At 32.6% G+C, this 18,540-nt stretch overlaps 2 protein-coding genes across 2 annotated transcripts; both read left to right on the top strand.

Moving 5' to 3' along the window:
* The first annotated feature begins 1,514 nt into the window (after positions 1–1,514).
* Positions 1,515–2,691, top strand: LOC129291783 (uncharacterized). Its single transcript, XM_054929310.1, has one exon. The coding sequence runs from the start codon at positions 1,623–1,625 to the stop codon at positions 2,211–2,213; it is 591 nt and encodes a 196-aa protein (XP_054785285.1). The 5' UTR covers positions 1,515–1,622; the 3' UTR covers positions 2,214–2,691.
* Positions 2,692–12,930: 10,239 nt separating this feature from the next.
* On the top strand, positions 12,931–13,725 carry LOC129291825 (uncharacterized). The gene has a single exon (XM_054929364.1). It carries the CDS (start codon positions 12,932–12,934, stop codon positions 13,628–13,630), a length of 699 nt encoding a protein of 232 aa, XP_054785339.1. The 5' UTR covers position 12,931; the 3' UTR covers positions 13,631–13,725.
* The last annotated feature ends 4,815 nt before the right edge of the window (positions 13,726–18,540 follow it).

Below are 18,540 nucleotides of genomic sequence, written 5' to 3'. Positions count from 1 at the left end.
CAAGCTGATTTTTACACCAAAATGTATGATAAAAAGTATTTATGTTTATATCTAGCAAAAAAGGAAAAGGGTAGTTGAAGTTGGAGCACAATGATCCCTTAAATTTGGAAATAACATGCTACGTCATTATGTTTTGGTGCTAGGAGAGCATTGAACAAGAAATTGGAACAGAAAAATAAAAAACCATTCTACTTGACCTCAAATTTAATTATGGTTTAGTGAAACGTATTGACTTATTGAGATATCATTCCTCAAGATACTTTATTAGTTACGTTTCACAGACAATTCACGGAAGAACAATGGTCATCTACATGCAAAATTAATTTATAGTAAAGAAGGGGGTGAAAAACTATGATCAAAACACACAATTTGAACGGATTTGTACTAATAAATTTACGTCACCTGAGTTCAAAATCTAGTTCAGGAGACTGAAATAATAATACGTAAATCTTTTGTGAGAAAACCATACATCAGAAAGAGACTGAAACTTTATCTTATTAAGATCTCTCTGCAACCAACTTCAACTACCTTCATGTTTTTTTCTTCTCGTTTCCTTTCTGATGGCTTGGTTAAGCTGCTCGTGAAGTTATAGAGTTCATATATGTGGTGGGGAGGCCACATGACATGATATGACCTTGCAAGTCTCTTTCTTTCATCTCATCTCATAACTTTACTGCAAAAGGAGAGAGAAAAAGGATTTCGCATATGGTTTCCCCCTGCCACCATGTGAATACCTCACAGGTTGGCTCCTGCTTAATATCTATTGGACCACCAAATCAATGGTAATTATTACAGAACTTTTCAGCATCAAATTAAAGCAAGCTACTTTATCACAGATTGATTCTTAATATTCACTTTAACCAAACGGTGGGGAAGTATCAGTATAATGTTTACTAGTTTTCTTGGTAATTAATGTGGTGGTTCATAACTATTCATGGTCCATGAAGGCATGAACACTGTTATCATGTCATTTCAAAATAGTGACTAATATCTTGTTATTTCTGTGGGACAAAATACTTGATAGTCTATTATATATGTAAATCTACTAATAATTACTACCAATATTAAGTGATATGCGGCTAGCTTTTGTTTCTTTTATTTTTAACAAAATTGTTTTTCACATGCATTAAATGACCCTGATTAAAGTTACATAAAAAGTAGGAAAGAAAAGGCATGCATTCACCTTGCAACATTATTGGCCAAGGAAAGAAAAATCATTCATATGAACTTGGCAAAATGCAGTCACCTTTATTTCATGGAGCCACAGCAGCCATGGAAGTTCATTTCACTATTAAAAAAAAAAATCTTTTTCATATATAAAAAGATAACACTTTCATTAATTACTCTAAGTTTTAAGATTAGCTAAGATTTGTGACTCCTTTTTCTCATCTCCTCAAGAAAAATCTAGCAGTTTCACGACCATTGAAACTGACACACGAATCTTCGACATCCACACGAGCTCATCACAGTTACAAACCCTCAACCATTATAAATACCAACCGTACGTTAACCTTCTAAAACCATTGAGTTACTGCATGTTTCAAACTCGTGTTGACACTTCTCTTTTCAAACTCCCAAAACAAAAAGTGTCATCATTTTCCTCTAGCTAGCTTATCCCTGACATGGCACCCCATGGAGAATCCTTGCCATGCCCATTCTCCAGGAACAGCAACAATGTTAATAACATGTCGAAGCCGCCGAGACTGTCCTCGGACCACCACCTTCAACGAACAATCTCCGACATCTCCTTCGAGCTAAGCAAAGAAGGGTTAGATGATCTGAAGGGTCTGCCACCAATCTCAGAGGTTGAAGACGCCAAGTGCGAGTGCTGCGGGATGAGCGAGGAGTGCACGCAGGAGTACATAGAGCGCGTGAGGGACAAGTTCTTGGGGAAGTGGGTGTGCGGGCTGTGTGCTGAGGCAGTGAAGGAAGAATTGGGGAAGAAAGGAGGGAAGAAAGAGGAAGCCCTAAACGCACACATGAGCGCGTGTGTTAGGTTCAACAAGTATGGTAGGGCTTTTCCTGTTCTGTTTCAAGCTGAGGCCATGAAGGAGATGTTGAAGAAGAACAAGTTGGAGGGTAAGGTTAGGGCTAAGTCCATTAGCCCTAGAGATCACAAAGCAGGTTCCAACAAACTTGGTGGGATTGCTCGAAGTTCAAGCTGTATTCCAGCACTTACCAGAGAGATTAACGATCTCACAATTGCCAATTAAAAGATTTTCTGAATCTGTTATTGGTAGACTATCATCATCACGACGAACTTATACACAGACACTGTAATTTTGTCGTGTCCTGTATCCTTACGATTATTCTCGGTCTTTGTAGCTTCGTAGCACAATCCTTTTTTTTTTTTTTTTTAGTTTTTGTCTTACTAACTAATTTAAATTTTTAACTCTTCCTTACTTAGCTTGAAACCTCCTTTGTTTTAGTCATATGGATATCTGAAAACGGTTATCAGGTATCTGTTTTTTAGGGGATCAACTAGGGTCGACATTGCTCATTCATTAGGGCTTCAAGTTAAAGGCAACTTGTGAGGGTTTTTTTTTCCTGGTCTGTTCCCTTGATTATTAAAATTGGAGGTTTTTGTATTCGCCCTTTTGTATCTCGTGTTTGTATCAAGTATATATATTACATAGTGTAAGTCATCATGTACTTATAATGAGGAATAAAGTCTTTTGGCGTTGCCATATATATATATATATATCTTAGCTTCTTGCATAATTTCCTATATTATCTAAGCTTCACTTCTTTAAATAAAGGAACTCAAATTATAGTTTAATGAATACTTGTAGTTGTAGCATACATTGATTACGCACGCGATCAAAATGTTAGGACAAAACAAAACAAAGGAGGTTAATTTAAAATCAATATCAAAACTCAGTGATAAACGTGTACAAGTTTCAAAGCAAAAGTTATATAGCCCAAGGTTTGGTTTAGCTGGATTTAGATCCTCTCCATATTCTTCCTTAATGCATATTTAAATACTTAATCACATCTATCCATTCATTTAATTAATCAGATTGCTTATTACAGCATTAAAATAAATATATCATTCACTAGTATGAGTTAAGTGCATTTGAAAATATGTTTATAATGCTTAGGTATGATAATAATTAAATCATTAGTATATTTATTTTAATATCATAATTAACAATCTGACATCATTAAGAGGGTATGGGAGGATCCAAATCCTGGTTTGGCTACAAATAGACAACAATTATGTATATTTGATTAGATTTCAATTAGAGATTAGGTGAATAATTTTCTTATAATTCTCCGTTGTTTGTTTAAATGGGCTTCTATTTGACCCATTATTGCACTTTCGTGTGCGTATCTTTTAAGTAATTGATTTTTAATATCGTGTTAAATTATTACATTAATTAATGTTTACCCTTGTATTTGAAAAAAATATCATATTCTATGCGGAGAATTTGTGTTTGGATATAATTAGTTGGAAGTGCCTTCCATGCCCATCATTTTGAAAAGCATAGAGTGCTCGTCACATTGGACGGTCTAAATTCATTTTTGTTAAAGGAAGTTTTATTAATTGAAAAACCACAAATTTAAAGTTTCAAATCCATATCATCTCCATCAAATTTTAATTGGCTGTCCGGCCTGTCCACTGCAAAGCATTTTTAAGCGGTCCAATTAAATAACAGTGAAAGAACAAGGTAATGATAAGAGAATAGTCAAGGGTAAATATGGAAAAGAAAGATAAAATCAAGCATGAGCAACAACATTTTTTTTTTTGGAGGATTGAGAGTGTAACAAAGTCAAAAGATGTCAATTTAATTTCAACTAATCATAATAGCGTCTGGCAAAAATAAAAAAAAAATTGCGTGAAAGAGATTTATTTATATACCCCTCTTATTTTATTTATATAGCTCACTTTTGTTTTATCAAAACAAAAAGAAACTTTAAAATTTATTAATCTTATCTTAAAATGTAATAAGTTGTTACATCTGCTCTTAATAAGAACAAAAAAAAATTATTTCTAATATTTAATAAGATTATAAAGGTAAAGATGAATATAGAAAAAAAATATAGTGTTATATGAATAGGATCAAATTCAATCTTTTCACCCTAGCCAGTAAATAGTAGGATTGAGCATCGGTTGGTGACAAAATGTGTAAAACTAATTGACTGAACAACGCTAGAAATATGAATAGAATCAAACCAAACAAGAACCAAATTAAAATTTCACAATTCAATTGTCGATTAATTCAATTTTGGACTTCATGTTGAGTTGTTTGGACTTGGGTCAATTTTGTTACTTTTTTTACTAAAATAGACAATGCTTATATATAAAATTAAGTTCGTAAAGTGATAGTACCCATTTCAATAAGGGGTCGGGGTTTCAACTTATCAAATTATATATTTACTTTTATGTAAGTATAAAATTAAAAAGAATGAAATAAAATAAAGTAATTAATAAAACAAAGGATAAATTAGCCCATTTGTTGAAAAATATCTTTTACCTAGAAAATATGGACCAAATTTTTGAAAATTTAAAAATATGACCGATTCACGTTGATATATAAGGAGTTTATCATTGAAAATTTAAAAGGGGTGTGTCATTGATATATAATGGTATGTCATTAACAAATATAATAAACTGGATGGGTTATATATGCAAAAGTCTTACTAAACTAAATACTGCCTCCATCCTAGATCATAAGACACTTTTAAAAGAGATTTGACATTTTAAAATATAAGATACTTTGACAAAAATAAAGTTTCATTGATCATGTTTTTTTCAATATTGCGCTTCCTATTACATTATCTATTTTGTAATATTCTTTTCTAAATATAGTATTAAATGAAGGTTATTTTTGAAAGTTTATATTTTTATTTTAAAAAAAATTAAATTATAAAGTATATTTAATGAGCATTATTGGTAAGTGTTTTATTTAAAAATATCTTATAATTTGAGATGAAAGTAGTATAATTTATAAATTAATAAATTAAGTAGGCATGATATTTTGGTTGTCTTGGTCTATTCATTTTTAATTTTACTAATCAAATTAAATTGATAAATCAAAATACTTTCAAAAAAAATCAAATCAAATCAAATACCAAAAATTTGATTTATTTTTTATTTCCATTCAACTTTGCTCACCCTAGTAAATAGTACAATAGGATTAAATTACATATATTATATAGATTGTCATTTTAAAGATGTGAAAGATTCATGACCACTGATAGAATTAATTAATATAAGCTTGGCTAAACCAACCGTTTAATTTAGAATTTTCCTTTTCTTTTGTTTCTCTTTTCTCTTTTTTTTTTATGAGAATAAAGCAGAAGGTTACTAGACCCTTACATCAAAAGCTAGTAACTCAGAAATGAACTCAGGTGGATTCGAGAAAGGCACAAATCCATCTTGTCTTGATAAGGCTGCTTTTGCAAGTTTATCAGCAACAGCATTTGCTTCCTTTTTGCACCATTGAATAGATATAGACTAGTTTCTACTTAACAAATTATGGATTTTTGAGAGTATATCTTAGTTAGGATGTTAGGGGAAATTATTTGTGTTAATAGCTTCAATTGCCTCCATGCAATTTGATTCAATCGTAATAGTCCTCTATGTTGAATCCTAGGCCCTTTTGAGAACCCAAAGCACCCCTCATAATTCAGCATGAAGACTACTCCCATACTTGATATGAAACAGGAACCCGCCAAGGAATCGCCTTGCATGATCACAGGCGATACCCCTACATCTCGCCATTGTATCATTTTCCTAACTTGCCCCATCAACGTTGAACTTAATCGCTCCAAATCCAGGGGCAATCCAACGATCACCTTCATACTGTGACTTTTCGATCATTGGTTTTGGGTTAGACTAAAGAGACATAGCCTGCACTTGAGCTATGACCCTCTAAACATCCAATTCCCTACCCTAAAACACTTTAAGATTTCTACAAAGTTATAATTGCCAACATAACAACGTCAATGAAACACCCTATTAAACGCCCTTCACCTCTTCATGCTTATATAAGTTCCAATTAATCCAATCAATATGATTATTGTAAGATAAGAACTTCAATATGAATTCTCTAGGAACCAATCCCTCCCAACACTTAGACGCTAAAGAGCAATCACGTAAAACAGAAGTATATTCTTGACACGTCAGACACAAATAATAAGAATCATTAGCTTGGAGTCCTCTAGCCGCACGCAAAGAGTTTTTCATAAGCCTACTTCTCACAGATAGCCATAAGAAAATTTTATTTCTCTGAGGGATAAGGGCTTTCTAGATCTTCTACCATAATGATCTGTGATTAGAACCAGGATTCGAACACAACTTTATGTAAGCAGATTTAGTTGTGAACTCCTCATTATTAGACCATCTCTACCTTGGTACATCCTCCATATTACTACATGAAATCTTAAAAACTTAATTGAGTGTATCTATAGGAAGATACCCAACAAACTTCATCCTATTCTTGTTACCAAATGGATTCAAGAATTTATCTACTATTTCTTCGCAAAGCATATCAGGTACTTGTTTTAGTGTATAAGTAATCAAAGCCTCATGCCTTTTAGAATTTAACCTGCATCCTACATTTAACTCACCATGTAATGCTATTAGAAGTTTCTTCCCATGCATCTTATATTCCACGCCAAGTACTAGAACCACTTCTTCGAGTTGCAACCTTGGGAATAATATCATTACCACATTTATACTTCTCCCTTATAAGTTGAACCTATAGAGAATCTCTCTTATTAATGAAGTTCCATTCCAATTTCATCATGAAAGCTTTATTTTGATGATGCGCCATCCTAAAACCAAGCCTTCATCCTCCTTTCACATACAAATATCCTCCCAAGCAACTAAATGTATTTTCTTCTTAGAGTTTGTTTCTCCCCAAATAAAATGATGACACTTCTTATCAATTTATTTGCATGTGTGAAGAGGCAACGAAGTTGATTGCATAGTGTAACTAGGAAGATTGCTACAATAAAGGAGACCAACATATGTCTAGCAGCCAAAGACAAATTATTAGCTTTCCATGATGATAACTTGCTATCCGTCTTATTCAAAACATATTGAAAGGTATCTTCAGAAACCCGCTTGTGATGTAGAGGGACACCTAAGTACTTACCAAGATCATTAATAGGAGTAAATTCAAGAAAATTGTTAATTTCCTTAGCAAGAGAGCTCTTAACATTCTCAGAAAAGAAAACTCTCGAATTTACACTATTAACCTTTTCACTAGAGATATAACAAAAATCATCTAGACAGGCTTTAATCATCCTGCTTGATCCAAATTAGCTTTGGCAAAAAGGAGGAGATCATTCATAAAAAAGAGGTGTGAAGTAACGACTCCACTCTTTTTCAATCAAAACAAGATTTAGGTTTCATTGTTAACCTCATTTTGAATCATGTGGCCTAACTTCTCCATAGCCAAAACAAATAAATAAGGGGACAAAGAATCCTTAGTTTAACTCCTCTAGATAGGGTAAACTGCGGGCCTTTCTCACCATTCCATATAACTTGCATTACTACTGTAGATAAACATTAAGAGACTAGTTTTACATAGTTTGAAGGTAATTATAATTCCTTTAAATGTCCTACAACAAAATCTCAACGAACATGATCATAAGCTTTTTCGATGTCAATCTTTAAAAGCATATATCCACACCTTCCCTTACATCTTTTGAAAGAGTGAATGATCTCTGTGCTACAATAATATTATATGTACTTTGTCTACTAGGCACAAAACTACATTGGTTCAGTCCTACCACTTGAGGCATTATACTTTTTAATTTGGTGACAGGATCTTAGTAACAATCTTGTAAGCCACACCACATTACACAAGCTAATTAGTTGGAAGTCCTTCATAGTCTCTAGGTTTTCAACTTTACAAATTAAAACTACATTCGTATCATTAATACCTTTCTCGAAGCTCAAATTTTGAAAGATTTGTTGCATAAGCATGAAGACAGATCCGCCAACCTCTACCCATTGGTTCTGAAAGAAAAAAGGATTTAATTTATCTAGACCAGGAGCTTTTAAAGGACCCATTAAGAAGACAACATCTTTTACTTCTTGTTTTGATATTTTGCATCCCATTAACTTAATAGATAGGTTCTGTTTCTTTGGAAAACCACCTCCAAAAAGGATCCTCATTTGAAGGGGTTGTTTCCTCTGCATATAAATTAGTGAAATATTCTATGCCAATCAATTGTAGGGTCTTAGTATCGAAAATCCATTCCCCATCATCTCCTTTGAGGGCTTTTATATGCTTTCTTTTCTTTCGACAGTGTGTTGTATAATGAAAATTTTTTATATTTTTGTCACCATTACTATACCAATTACATCTAGATCATTAAAGCCATAAAATCTCCTCTTGAACTAGAATACTCTCCAACCTCCTCTAAACTTTAGATCTTTCATTTTCAATAGTAGTCGAATTCAAATTTTTGCTTAGCCTTCTATTTATCCTTGATAATTGAAGCAACAGGTCTGATTTTTGCTTATTTATATTTCAAAAAATCTTTTTATTCCTGTCTAAAACATTGCTAATAAATCTCTCCACATTCTCACTCAAATCATTTGAAGGATATCATGACCCTTCCACTAAGGCATTAAAACTTTCGTGAGTAACCCAAAGGGAAAAAAATCGAAATCCCTTATTCCTTCTCTTGCTTTCTACAACATTCTGAAGCTTCAAAAGAAGTGGACAATGGTTTGATTTAAGCTTTGGTAAATGAACAACGTTGGCTTCAAGAAAATTTTCAAACCATTTAGTGTTCACTAGAAAGCGGTCAATTCTGCTGCATGATCTTCCATTACTCCAAGTAAATCTAGGTCCTTGTATCCTAGATCTATAACACCAGAGCCAAAAACCCAAGACTTAAACATCTATCAGGTTTAGGTGAAGTACATGACAATGTGATCCTATCTTCTTCACATAATGTTGCATTGAAGTCACCACCAATACACCACTTTCAAGCTCCTTGTTCTTCAATAGTTTGAGGCATTGCTAAAGGGATCATCTTCTACCGTACCTTGGATTAGCATATACGATCAAGAGATCCCATTCATGTCTGGTACTAGAATTAAAACAACTATGTAATACTTGATCATATTTTGCTGTCACTTGAAACTTCATTTCATCTCCCTAAAAACACCATATACCTCCACTGTATCTGTTTGCCTCCAAATAATCAAAGTTGACGAGCCCTACTCTTCTAACTAGTGATTAAGCCTTATAACTATTATGTCTAGTTTCAATGAGCGCCAAAAAACCAACCTTATAATGCTTTCATAAACCAGATAGAATCCCTAGTAAAATACGTTTTCTAGACCCACGCAAATTCCAAAAATATTATAATTATATGAGCTATCCATAAAAAATAATAATAATATAATGATTAGAAGAGAGCCAAATTAAACCTCCAAGGGTCGTATTTCACCTTGAACAATGTCAATCATCTCCTCCTCAATCACGCCCTTTGATAATGGATTTGAATAAATGAAGAAATTTGATGATGGCCTCGAACCCAAGTCCAAAGGATTATCAACTCCCCTCATTATATCTGACTCATTATCAACATCACTTTCATCCATTGTTTTCTCCAAACCCAAGTCCATCCTGACCACCATCTCGCCCTTTATCCTTTTTAACGTTATTTAAAATGTTGTGTCTTGTTTCAGTATCTTACTTATCTAGCCCCAACCTAGTCTTGGCTCGATCTATAATTTTCATTCTAACTGAACTGGATTCATTTAGTGTAGATACACCTTTCCGGTCCTTCTCATTTCTATACATGTTTCCTTGACTTGGCCCTTTTTTTTTAACGGGTAGCTCTTCCATTTCTTTGCTTAAAATTTTTAGAACCAGCTGTCCTTTATTTTTTATATTCATAATATCTTTTAGTGTAGCCTTTTCTCCATAATCTTCAGAATTTCTACCTCCAAATCTGCCTATTTATTTTCTAACATTGAGAATCTGGATTTTAGCATTCCAGATTGATTTTTTTCCCTTGATTTCTCACTTCATCCCCAACCACCTACCACATCAGAATCGTCTGTGCCTCTATACCAGCATCCATGAGTCATATTGGACCTCTAAATCTGCTTCTTTCTCCCCAGCTACCTTATTAAATTTCCTTTCATGGTGCGATTCAGAATTAGTGATATTTTCCATTGCTTCCCTCTTCTATTGTTTTCTTTTTTCCATCTGCATCCCGTCTTTGTTTGATTTGTATTTATTCATGGCAATGGTTGATGTCATAGCCATATTTGCCACATCTAAAATAGATTAGATGTATGCTTTCATATTGGATTTTCTTCTCTTTACCCTTAATAAGAATGATCGTTCTTAACACAACACTAAGATCAACCTTTACGCAAATACATGCAAACCTCCCTTTTCTCCTCCTTATTGTTGTCATGTTAACCTTCAAGACTCTACCAATCTAAGATCTTAACACATAAAGAATACCCTTATCATAGTAGTCTAATGGAAGGTTGGCAATCCAAATCCATGCTAATATCTTTATGATTTTTTCTTCATCAGGTTCAAATTCCTCTTTTTATGGTTGCAAAGCAATATACTGATCGAATAATAACCAAGGCCTACCAATTAAAGCTAGATCATAATCATCTTGGCTTTACGTCAATCATTGCGACCTTGCCCTATTTGCCCCACATCAAAGGTAATTTGGTCTCCATATATTTCGTGCAAATCATACGCCCTAAGAGAGTGACGATCAGTGAGTTTTCCCACTTTTTCGCTAGTCTCTGCTTTTTTACTTGCAGTATAATCATGTTCAGGCCTTGCGATGTCATCTCTATCGATATTATGGACCTCCATTTGTCATTGCTCTACCAGTCCTCCTCTTCAAGAGTCTTATCCTTCCATTTGAGCATGCTTGTTTGTATGAGTTCCTTACTTTTGGTGTTTCCTTCCTAGTCCTATCTCTAGTCTCCCTGCCCTTCTCATCAACGATCGTCTCATGCATCTCATCATCCATCATCCAAGTCTTATGTCGAGGGATGAAGGCTTGGTTGTTTGAGAAAAAAACTATCATCAACATGAACTTTCGTCCTACTCCGATCAAGGGCATCCCTTTCCTCGGGTGTCAGCACCGGAGCCAATCTTTCTCATTCCTCTAAACTTAATTGGGATAAAAGAAGAAATTTTTGTTTTTCTTTTCAATTGTCTAGACTTTAGCTGAAGTATCTCTAGTGAAATTAAGAAATTAAACACATGGATTACCTGTAAATGAGTGACGTGTCAAATTTTAAACTCATCTTTTCTTCCGTCTGACATGCTTCACGTGTAATTTTGTTAATTTGGAATTCATCATTTCAATTCAATTAAATGAAAATTTTCTTAATTCAAAATGTACCATACATTTTTTAACAGTTAATAACTTCAGTATTTATTTTTCAAATTTAAATATTTATATGATTATGTTTTTCTAGTGAAAGGAGGCGAGAATGATAGGTAATTTTGTAAGAATATTATTTATATTAATTCATTTCATCATTAATCCCTAAATTAAGATGTCATATAAAATAGGTCTAGAATAATTAAGGATAGTTTAAAAAAGCCATTCTATTTTTTTTGAAAAAAGAAATCTCTCAAACAATAGTCTAATTGGCAGGGTTCTTAAACCACAAATTGTCAGGGTCACGTGAGGGATCTACACAAAGCCACGCGCGTGAGCTTGAACCATGCAAGGCATGGGGGCACCAGGCCTTGGAAATCAATACGATTACTCGCTGATGGTACTTTTCAAGCTTTTTAATGGACCAGCCTTTGGACTGGTTACTTATCTCGTGGTTGTGAGCCTTCCAAACTTTTATCTATATGTTCGAACATGTTACCAGGAGGATTCTTTTATTTATTTATTTTTTGCTTTCTGTTTGTTGTCCTTTTGGTGTCTATTTTCAGTTTGGGCTTTCTTTGGTTTCCTTTCATTTAGTTTTTGTGTGCTAAACTTTTTGAATGGGCTTGCAGTCTTTGTTTGGGAGGCCCTTTTATTTTATTCGTTTGATATTTTAAATCGGAAAATTGCATACAAAGACTGTTGAAATATGTTACTCACAAACAAGAATGAATAAATTTTGAATTAACACTACATGCCATGAGGTCTGATATGAAAATAAGATTAAAGTTGAAACGATGAAAATAACCCTGTATGAGTTGATTAAATAAGGAGTTAATTCTTATTAAAATGGAATGAGGATTTTTTAAATAAGGAATTGATTGTTGTTACAAAAGAATACGACATTTTTTTTTGAATAATGACTTTTTCACCATATCACAATACTTATTTCTTAAAAAAAAATGGTTATTTTCTACCCTTGTTAAAAAGAAATTTATTATTGTTAAAATGGAACAAAGATTTGTGTTTTCTCGGATGGTAATTTGTTCACCTGGTCACAACACTTGTTTCTATTAAAAAATAGTTATTTTTTCACTTGTTAAATTAAATAAAAAATTGATTATTGTTAAAATAGAATATATACTTCTTTTTCCCAAATGTCAACTTGTTATTTTAGTTGTACTTCTTTTAAACTGGATGGTTATGTTCATCATTTCAACTTCAATCTTATTTTCATACCGGTCCTCATGGCTTGCAGTGTTAATTCAAAATTTATTAATCTTTGTTTGTGGATAACATGTTTTAATGGTTCTTTTGTGCGATTTTCCCATTTCATGTCTCATGTTAAAAAATAAAAAATAAAAAGGCGCCACACAGTGCCTGTGCCTCCACCAATATTATGTATTTATGTTAGGTTCAAGTGAGCATAAAATTAAAAAAAAAAAAAAAAAACACACACACACAGAGAGAGAGAGAGATAGAACTGAATATCCATGCTCCTATAGGTTATCCTAGCATGAATTGATTGAAGTACAAACACAACCCAATTTTCTTCTCCTTCCACCTCCTTTTCCCCTCTATATATATGGCCCTGATAAGCCTTCTTCTTCAGTCCATCAATTCTTCTCTCAAATCTCTCTCTCTCTCTCTCTCCCCCTCTCTCTTTGCAAAATTCATTTCCAGAAAAATGGAAATGGAAAGTAGTATACCGATAGCAAAGAGAGTGTGGAACTTAGTGCGTGTGGCCTTCTTCATGCTGAGGAAAGGCATATCCAAGGGCAAGCTTTTGATGGACCTAAACATGATGCTCAAGCGCCGTCGCAAGATCGCCGGCAAAGCTATTTCCAACCTCATGTTCCACCACCACCACCACCACCACCACGACGGCAGCTCTCACCATCAGTTCTCCGGCCAGCACGAGTACGAGTTCAGCTGCAGCAACACCCCGAACAACTTCTTCTTCTCCATTGGCGGCAGCAAGCGCCACCATCACAGCCGCCACCCTCACCACCACAATCACTCGCTTTTCTTTGCGTGTGCTCACGAGCCACCCACTCAGGATGACGAGGTGGTGGTGAAGGCGGTGCTGGAGATGCTGAACAATGAGGTTATGGTAGAGGCGTCGCCGGCTCTTCCCGGATTTGGTCGGAGCCCGATGGTGCGGCAGCTGAGGGTGACGGACTCGCCATTCCCGTTGAGAGACACCGATGGCGACCATCAGGTGGACAAGGCAGCGGAAGAGTTCATAAAGAAGTTTTATAAAGAGTTGAAGAACCAGAATTAAATCTTCATCGGCATGATCTTAATTTATATATATAGCTCGCAACTTCATGTTAATTATATTATCACTGAGTACAAAATTTTGAACTTTGATGACTATCCCAGAAAGTCACGACTTTGGGTTCATGTTGCTTAAATTTTGCTTATAATTAATTAAAGAATAAAAATTAGAAGTTTAAGACTGTAATAAAGCTCTCTCTTTGTTAATTTAATTATATCACTCCTCTTTCTCTTAAGGGTCACGTTCTTGATAGACTCATTAACATGTAATGCTATAATAATTTCATGCCTTTGAACAGAAAAAGCTAATAAAAAAAAAAGAACCGTAAGAATATATGAGGCTGTGATAATATGAACGTGATTTTTTCTTAGAGAAAATAAAGAGGATAGGGACTAATTCTATCAGATCAACATGCATGCATGTATTAATCTTTTATAAAATTATGACAAATTTAAATTTTTACATGAAGACAAATATTGTATACCTCCCCAAGAAACTGGAGAACAATATTCATAATTAATCAAAAATTGAATCTCCCTCAGCTACCCCTCTCAGCACTTTTCGTACTATTCTCTCTTGTACTCAAGGAATTTCTGAATCTGGCCATATTCTTCCTCCCAGATCGAATTTCTCCTCCCTCTCTACAGTCACACTGCAACCACGGTATATGGAGCCCTTTGGACTCTGACTAATTTGAACCAAGTCGAGTCGGATGACATGGATGGTGACAAGCTCTCCCATTAAATATTTATTGCACATGTCTAGGTTACAAACTTCAAACTCCAGATTTCATTTAGGTTTAATACATATCATACTTAATTACAATTGTATTTATATAATTAATTCAAAACATTACAGTTTATGTAAATAATTAATATTAATATATATCATATATTAATTCAAAGAGCAGAATTATATATTTTAGAATAGTTAGGAAATATGTTTCACATTTGTTTGCTTTTTGAGTAAGCGACTTCATGGAGGCCGGCCCCAAAATGTATAATGGGCACATTTTGGGACAAATTATTGTACGGTAAAGAAGGGAGGAGGTTCCAAGAATTGAAAGAGTTTTATAAATAATATAAAATATGCATGAAAGTGTGATTTGGTTTTAAAGTGGCTAGAATGGGTTTAATTTACAGCAAGAATAGCACTTGCACTAATTAGTTGTCCTGATATGATGGGATTCCACTCATCACATGTGAAAGTGAATCTGTATAGCCTGTCTCTTCCCCTTCTAAATATTGTTGCCTTTCTCTTACTTGTCCTTTATTCCCACCTTCTCACTTTCTTTTCCCTTGCCTTTATTTGGTATTTTCCCCCCTTAATTCTACCCATTCTCTAATTTTAATTCAAATATTAAAATTTTGAGTTAAAATGTAATATTCATATAATTCATATATAAATGTTGAGAATCAAACTCTCCATCATGTGTGGATAAAAGGCCTTGTTATTACCAAATCAGGCTGACCAGAATTGATATATTATAGTCTTTTTTATCTTAGTTATTTTGATTGAATTTACAGAATGAGAAAACAAAGAATTAAATTAATTAGTTATTTTGATTGAATTTACAGAATGAGTAAACAAAGAATTAAATTAATATGATGTATTAGATGAATACTGAATTCAAATCCGTGCATGAGATCAAAGCAAGGATTATGGTGCTTATTCACTATGGTAAGTGGTTGCTTTAATTGCAAGAAAAGTGTGATGAGGAAAAGCACGTATGAAGAAGGAAACAAAGTGAGTGACTCCAAAAGACTCACGTTGTTTAATTACTAAATAATTAACACCATGTTCACTTTTACCCAATACCTTAATTACGTATGCCATCTAAATGTTTACATAACAAAACAAGGGGGATTAATTTTAAATCAGTGTCTAAACTCGGTCATTAACGTGTCCAACTTTCAAAGCAAAAATTTAACCCTAGGGTTGGTTTAGCCATAAACAGACAACCATGTGTTTGTGTGTGTGTGACATATTCCTTTGGTCCTATTTTTAAGATATAGAGAAATTATTCATATTTTGGTCTTATTTTTATAGCATCTCAATTATTATTGTGATTTCTAGCCAATAAATAATTGTTGTATTTATCTTTATTCTTTTATCCTTAATAAATGTTAATACATGTCAGAGTATTGTAGTTTTAAAGTGTGAAAATTTAATAGAGGTTTAAAAATTTATTAAATTTTTAGACATAACTAATGAAGATTTAAGTTTTTTTAATTATAGTGAAAATGCTAGAAGTGACTTATAACTAATATGAAAGGGAGTATATGGTTATTCAAATTCTAATTAGAGATGATAAGGTGGTTGTTTTTCTTCTAAATTTTCCTTTGTTGATTTTTAATGGACATATGGAACCAAAAATCATTAATTAATATATAATATCCCATCTATGCAAATTTATAGGAAAATTCTAGATAAAATATGCATGCCAATAAAACTCATTAAATACACTTTATAATTTATTTTTTTAAAACAAAAATATAAATTTTTAAAAAGATTCTTCATAGCCTTAAAGAGAGAGAATATAATAAGTAGGGAAGAGTAATACTCTTTCGTTAAAAAATATAAGGTATTTTTAATTAAATTTTATTTTTAATAAAGTAGTTTTTTTATACACTCAATAAAATAGTTATTCATTTTTAAATTAACACCATTTTTTTATATGTACCTGTATTTAATAGAATGTTTTATTCTAAAATAAATATAAACTGATTTATCATTAGGAGAGTATTTTTAGAAAAAAGGAAAATAATTATATCTCAAAATATTAAAAATACTTTACATTTTTTTAACATACAACCACTCAAAAAATACCTTATATTTTTTAATGAGAGAGAATTAAAAAAAAGAGAGAATATATATTATAAGGAGGAAAGGGCAATATTGGAAATGTATACTCAATGAAGCCTTATTTTTATTAGATTATTTTATATTTTGGAGTGTTCAATCACTTCTAAAGTTATTTTATAAACTGGAATAGAAGGAATATTATTTTACACATGGACTAAAATATTCTCGTACTCGCTCTTGTTATTATAAGACCATTTCCCATTATCCTTAACATTATACTACTCTAGTGTTTCATATAAGATGAATTTAACTAACTTTATATATACTTATTAAGAAATGATAATTATATCCTTAAAATTATTAAAAAATTTAAGTTATGAAAAATATTTAAAGCTTTGTCTTATATTAATGATCGGAATTGGAGTACCCTTAACCTAAAACATTACCATTATTTTTTCATGTCCTTTGATTTGATTTTCCCTAATTACACTAATTAAACAACTTTCTAACTATACAGACACCTCTGATTAATGAATTTCATTAAGGTGATTTTGAAAATTAAAAACATATCAATTAATTTTAACTGAAAGTCCCAATGATAATTAAGCACCATAACTTTGAGAGGCAATGATATATACTTTGACCCTGTGATCAAATGCGCCCAAGCATCCTTGTGATCCTACCCGCGCAAGGTTAAATGGTCAAATCCCCATGTAGTTAAAGGGGAACAATAAATCTTGTGTTTGTGTTTGTGTGTGTGTGGGATTGTTGTGTAGTGTACTGTGGTGTGTGGGTGTTTGTGAAATGCATGTGTATGTGAGATCGATCTCTTTCCCTATGAGGAAGGGTTAGATGGGATATTAAAAAAAAAATTATAGGCAACTAATAAAGATGTTATTAAAAGACAACAAATCAATGAAGGGAACTCTTTACTTAACCATAACAATTTTGAAACAAAATAAAAAAAATAAAAACAACAAAATAATGATTGAAACGGAGTGAGGCAATGTGTTTGAAATTTTTGTGTTTGGATTTGTTATAAGTAGTCAAATGTTACTAATTTACTGAATCCTGGAAACCATTTCCAATTTGGAGTAAAAAATGTATGTGGATAAAATTTTGGGAAACGTTGTGGTGATTAATTCATCATAGACCGTCTGGGCAAAAATAAAAAAAATTGATAGACCGTCATTTATTTATTTATTTATTTTGGGGGTGGGGGGATACACAGAGATGAATTTAGACATAACAGTGAAAGAAGAAGATAACGATCTTGGCCCAAAAAACCAAAACAAAACAAAAGAAAGAAGATAATGATGGGAGAATAATACGGCATGAATATAGAAAATAGATATAAAATTAATTGCTTCTGTTTGCAAGTCAAAAATGCCACGAAATAACTGCATAACACCACGAAATAACTGCATAGCAAAGTCCAAAGATGTCAGTATCAGCCAAAAATATTGGTGTGAGGGAGATTTATTAGTTTTTTTTTTTTCGGTCTGAAGGGAGAATAATTTATATAAATATATATTAATATATATATATATATATATATATTATAGAATGTTAGTTCTAAAGGGCAAATATGTGGACTATTGAGGACCACTGATACCACATCAATAAGAGATGGTGAAACCAATCGTTTAGACTTTTTTTTTCTTAAAAAAAAAAAAAATCGTTCGGACTTTGGGTGAAGTGTCTCTGGTAATATTAAGAATATATGGGTGACCTGTAATTGGGTGACCTGTCACCTTTTAAAGTCATTTCTCTCCCTTCTTCTTCTGACATGCTTCACGTGTCATAAGTTAATTATCTCCCGTATATTATAATCATTTTAATACAAATCATTGAAATTTTTGTTTATTTGACAAACATCCTAACATTTTAATTTAAAATACTTTAATATTCATTTCTTCAACTTTAAATATCGAAATATCATTTAGGTGATATACAAGTGCGTTGGTATTTTTTTTTAATCGGACTTTATTCTAAATTTGAGTTTGAAAAATTTATAACTAATTAGTAATACAATTTATTTTTCACATCAAATGCAATATAAGAAGCTTGTTTGGTTTTCTCTATTTTATGATTATTGGATTCAATTA

The sequence above is a fragment of the Prosopis cineraria genome, unplaced genomic scaffold (genome assembly GCF_029017545.1).
Source record: "Prosopis cineraria cultivar Desert tree isolate PC_DT_omini unplaced genomic scaffold, ASM2901754v1 PC13, whole genome shotgun sequence".
Taxonomy (NCBI): domain Eukaryota; kingdom Viridiplantae; phylum Streptophyta; class Magnoliopsida; order Fabales; family Fabaceae; genus Prosopis; species Prosopis cineraria.
This window is presented reverse-complemented; position numbering and strand designations above follow the sequence as displayed.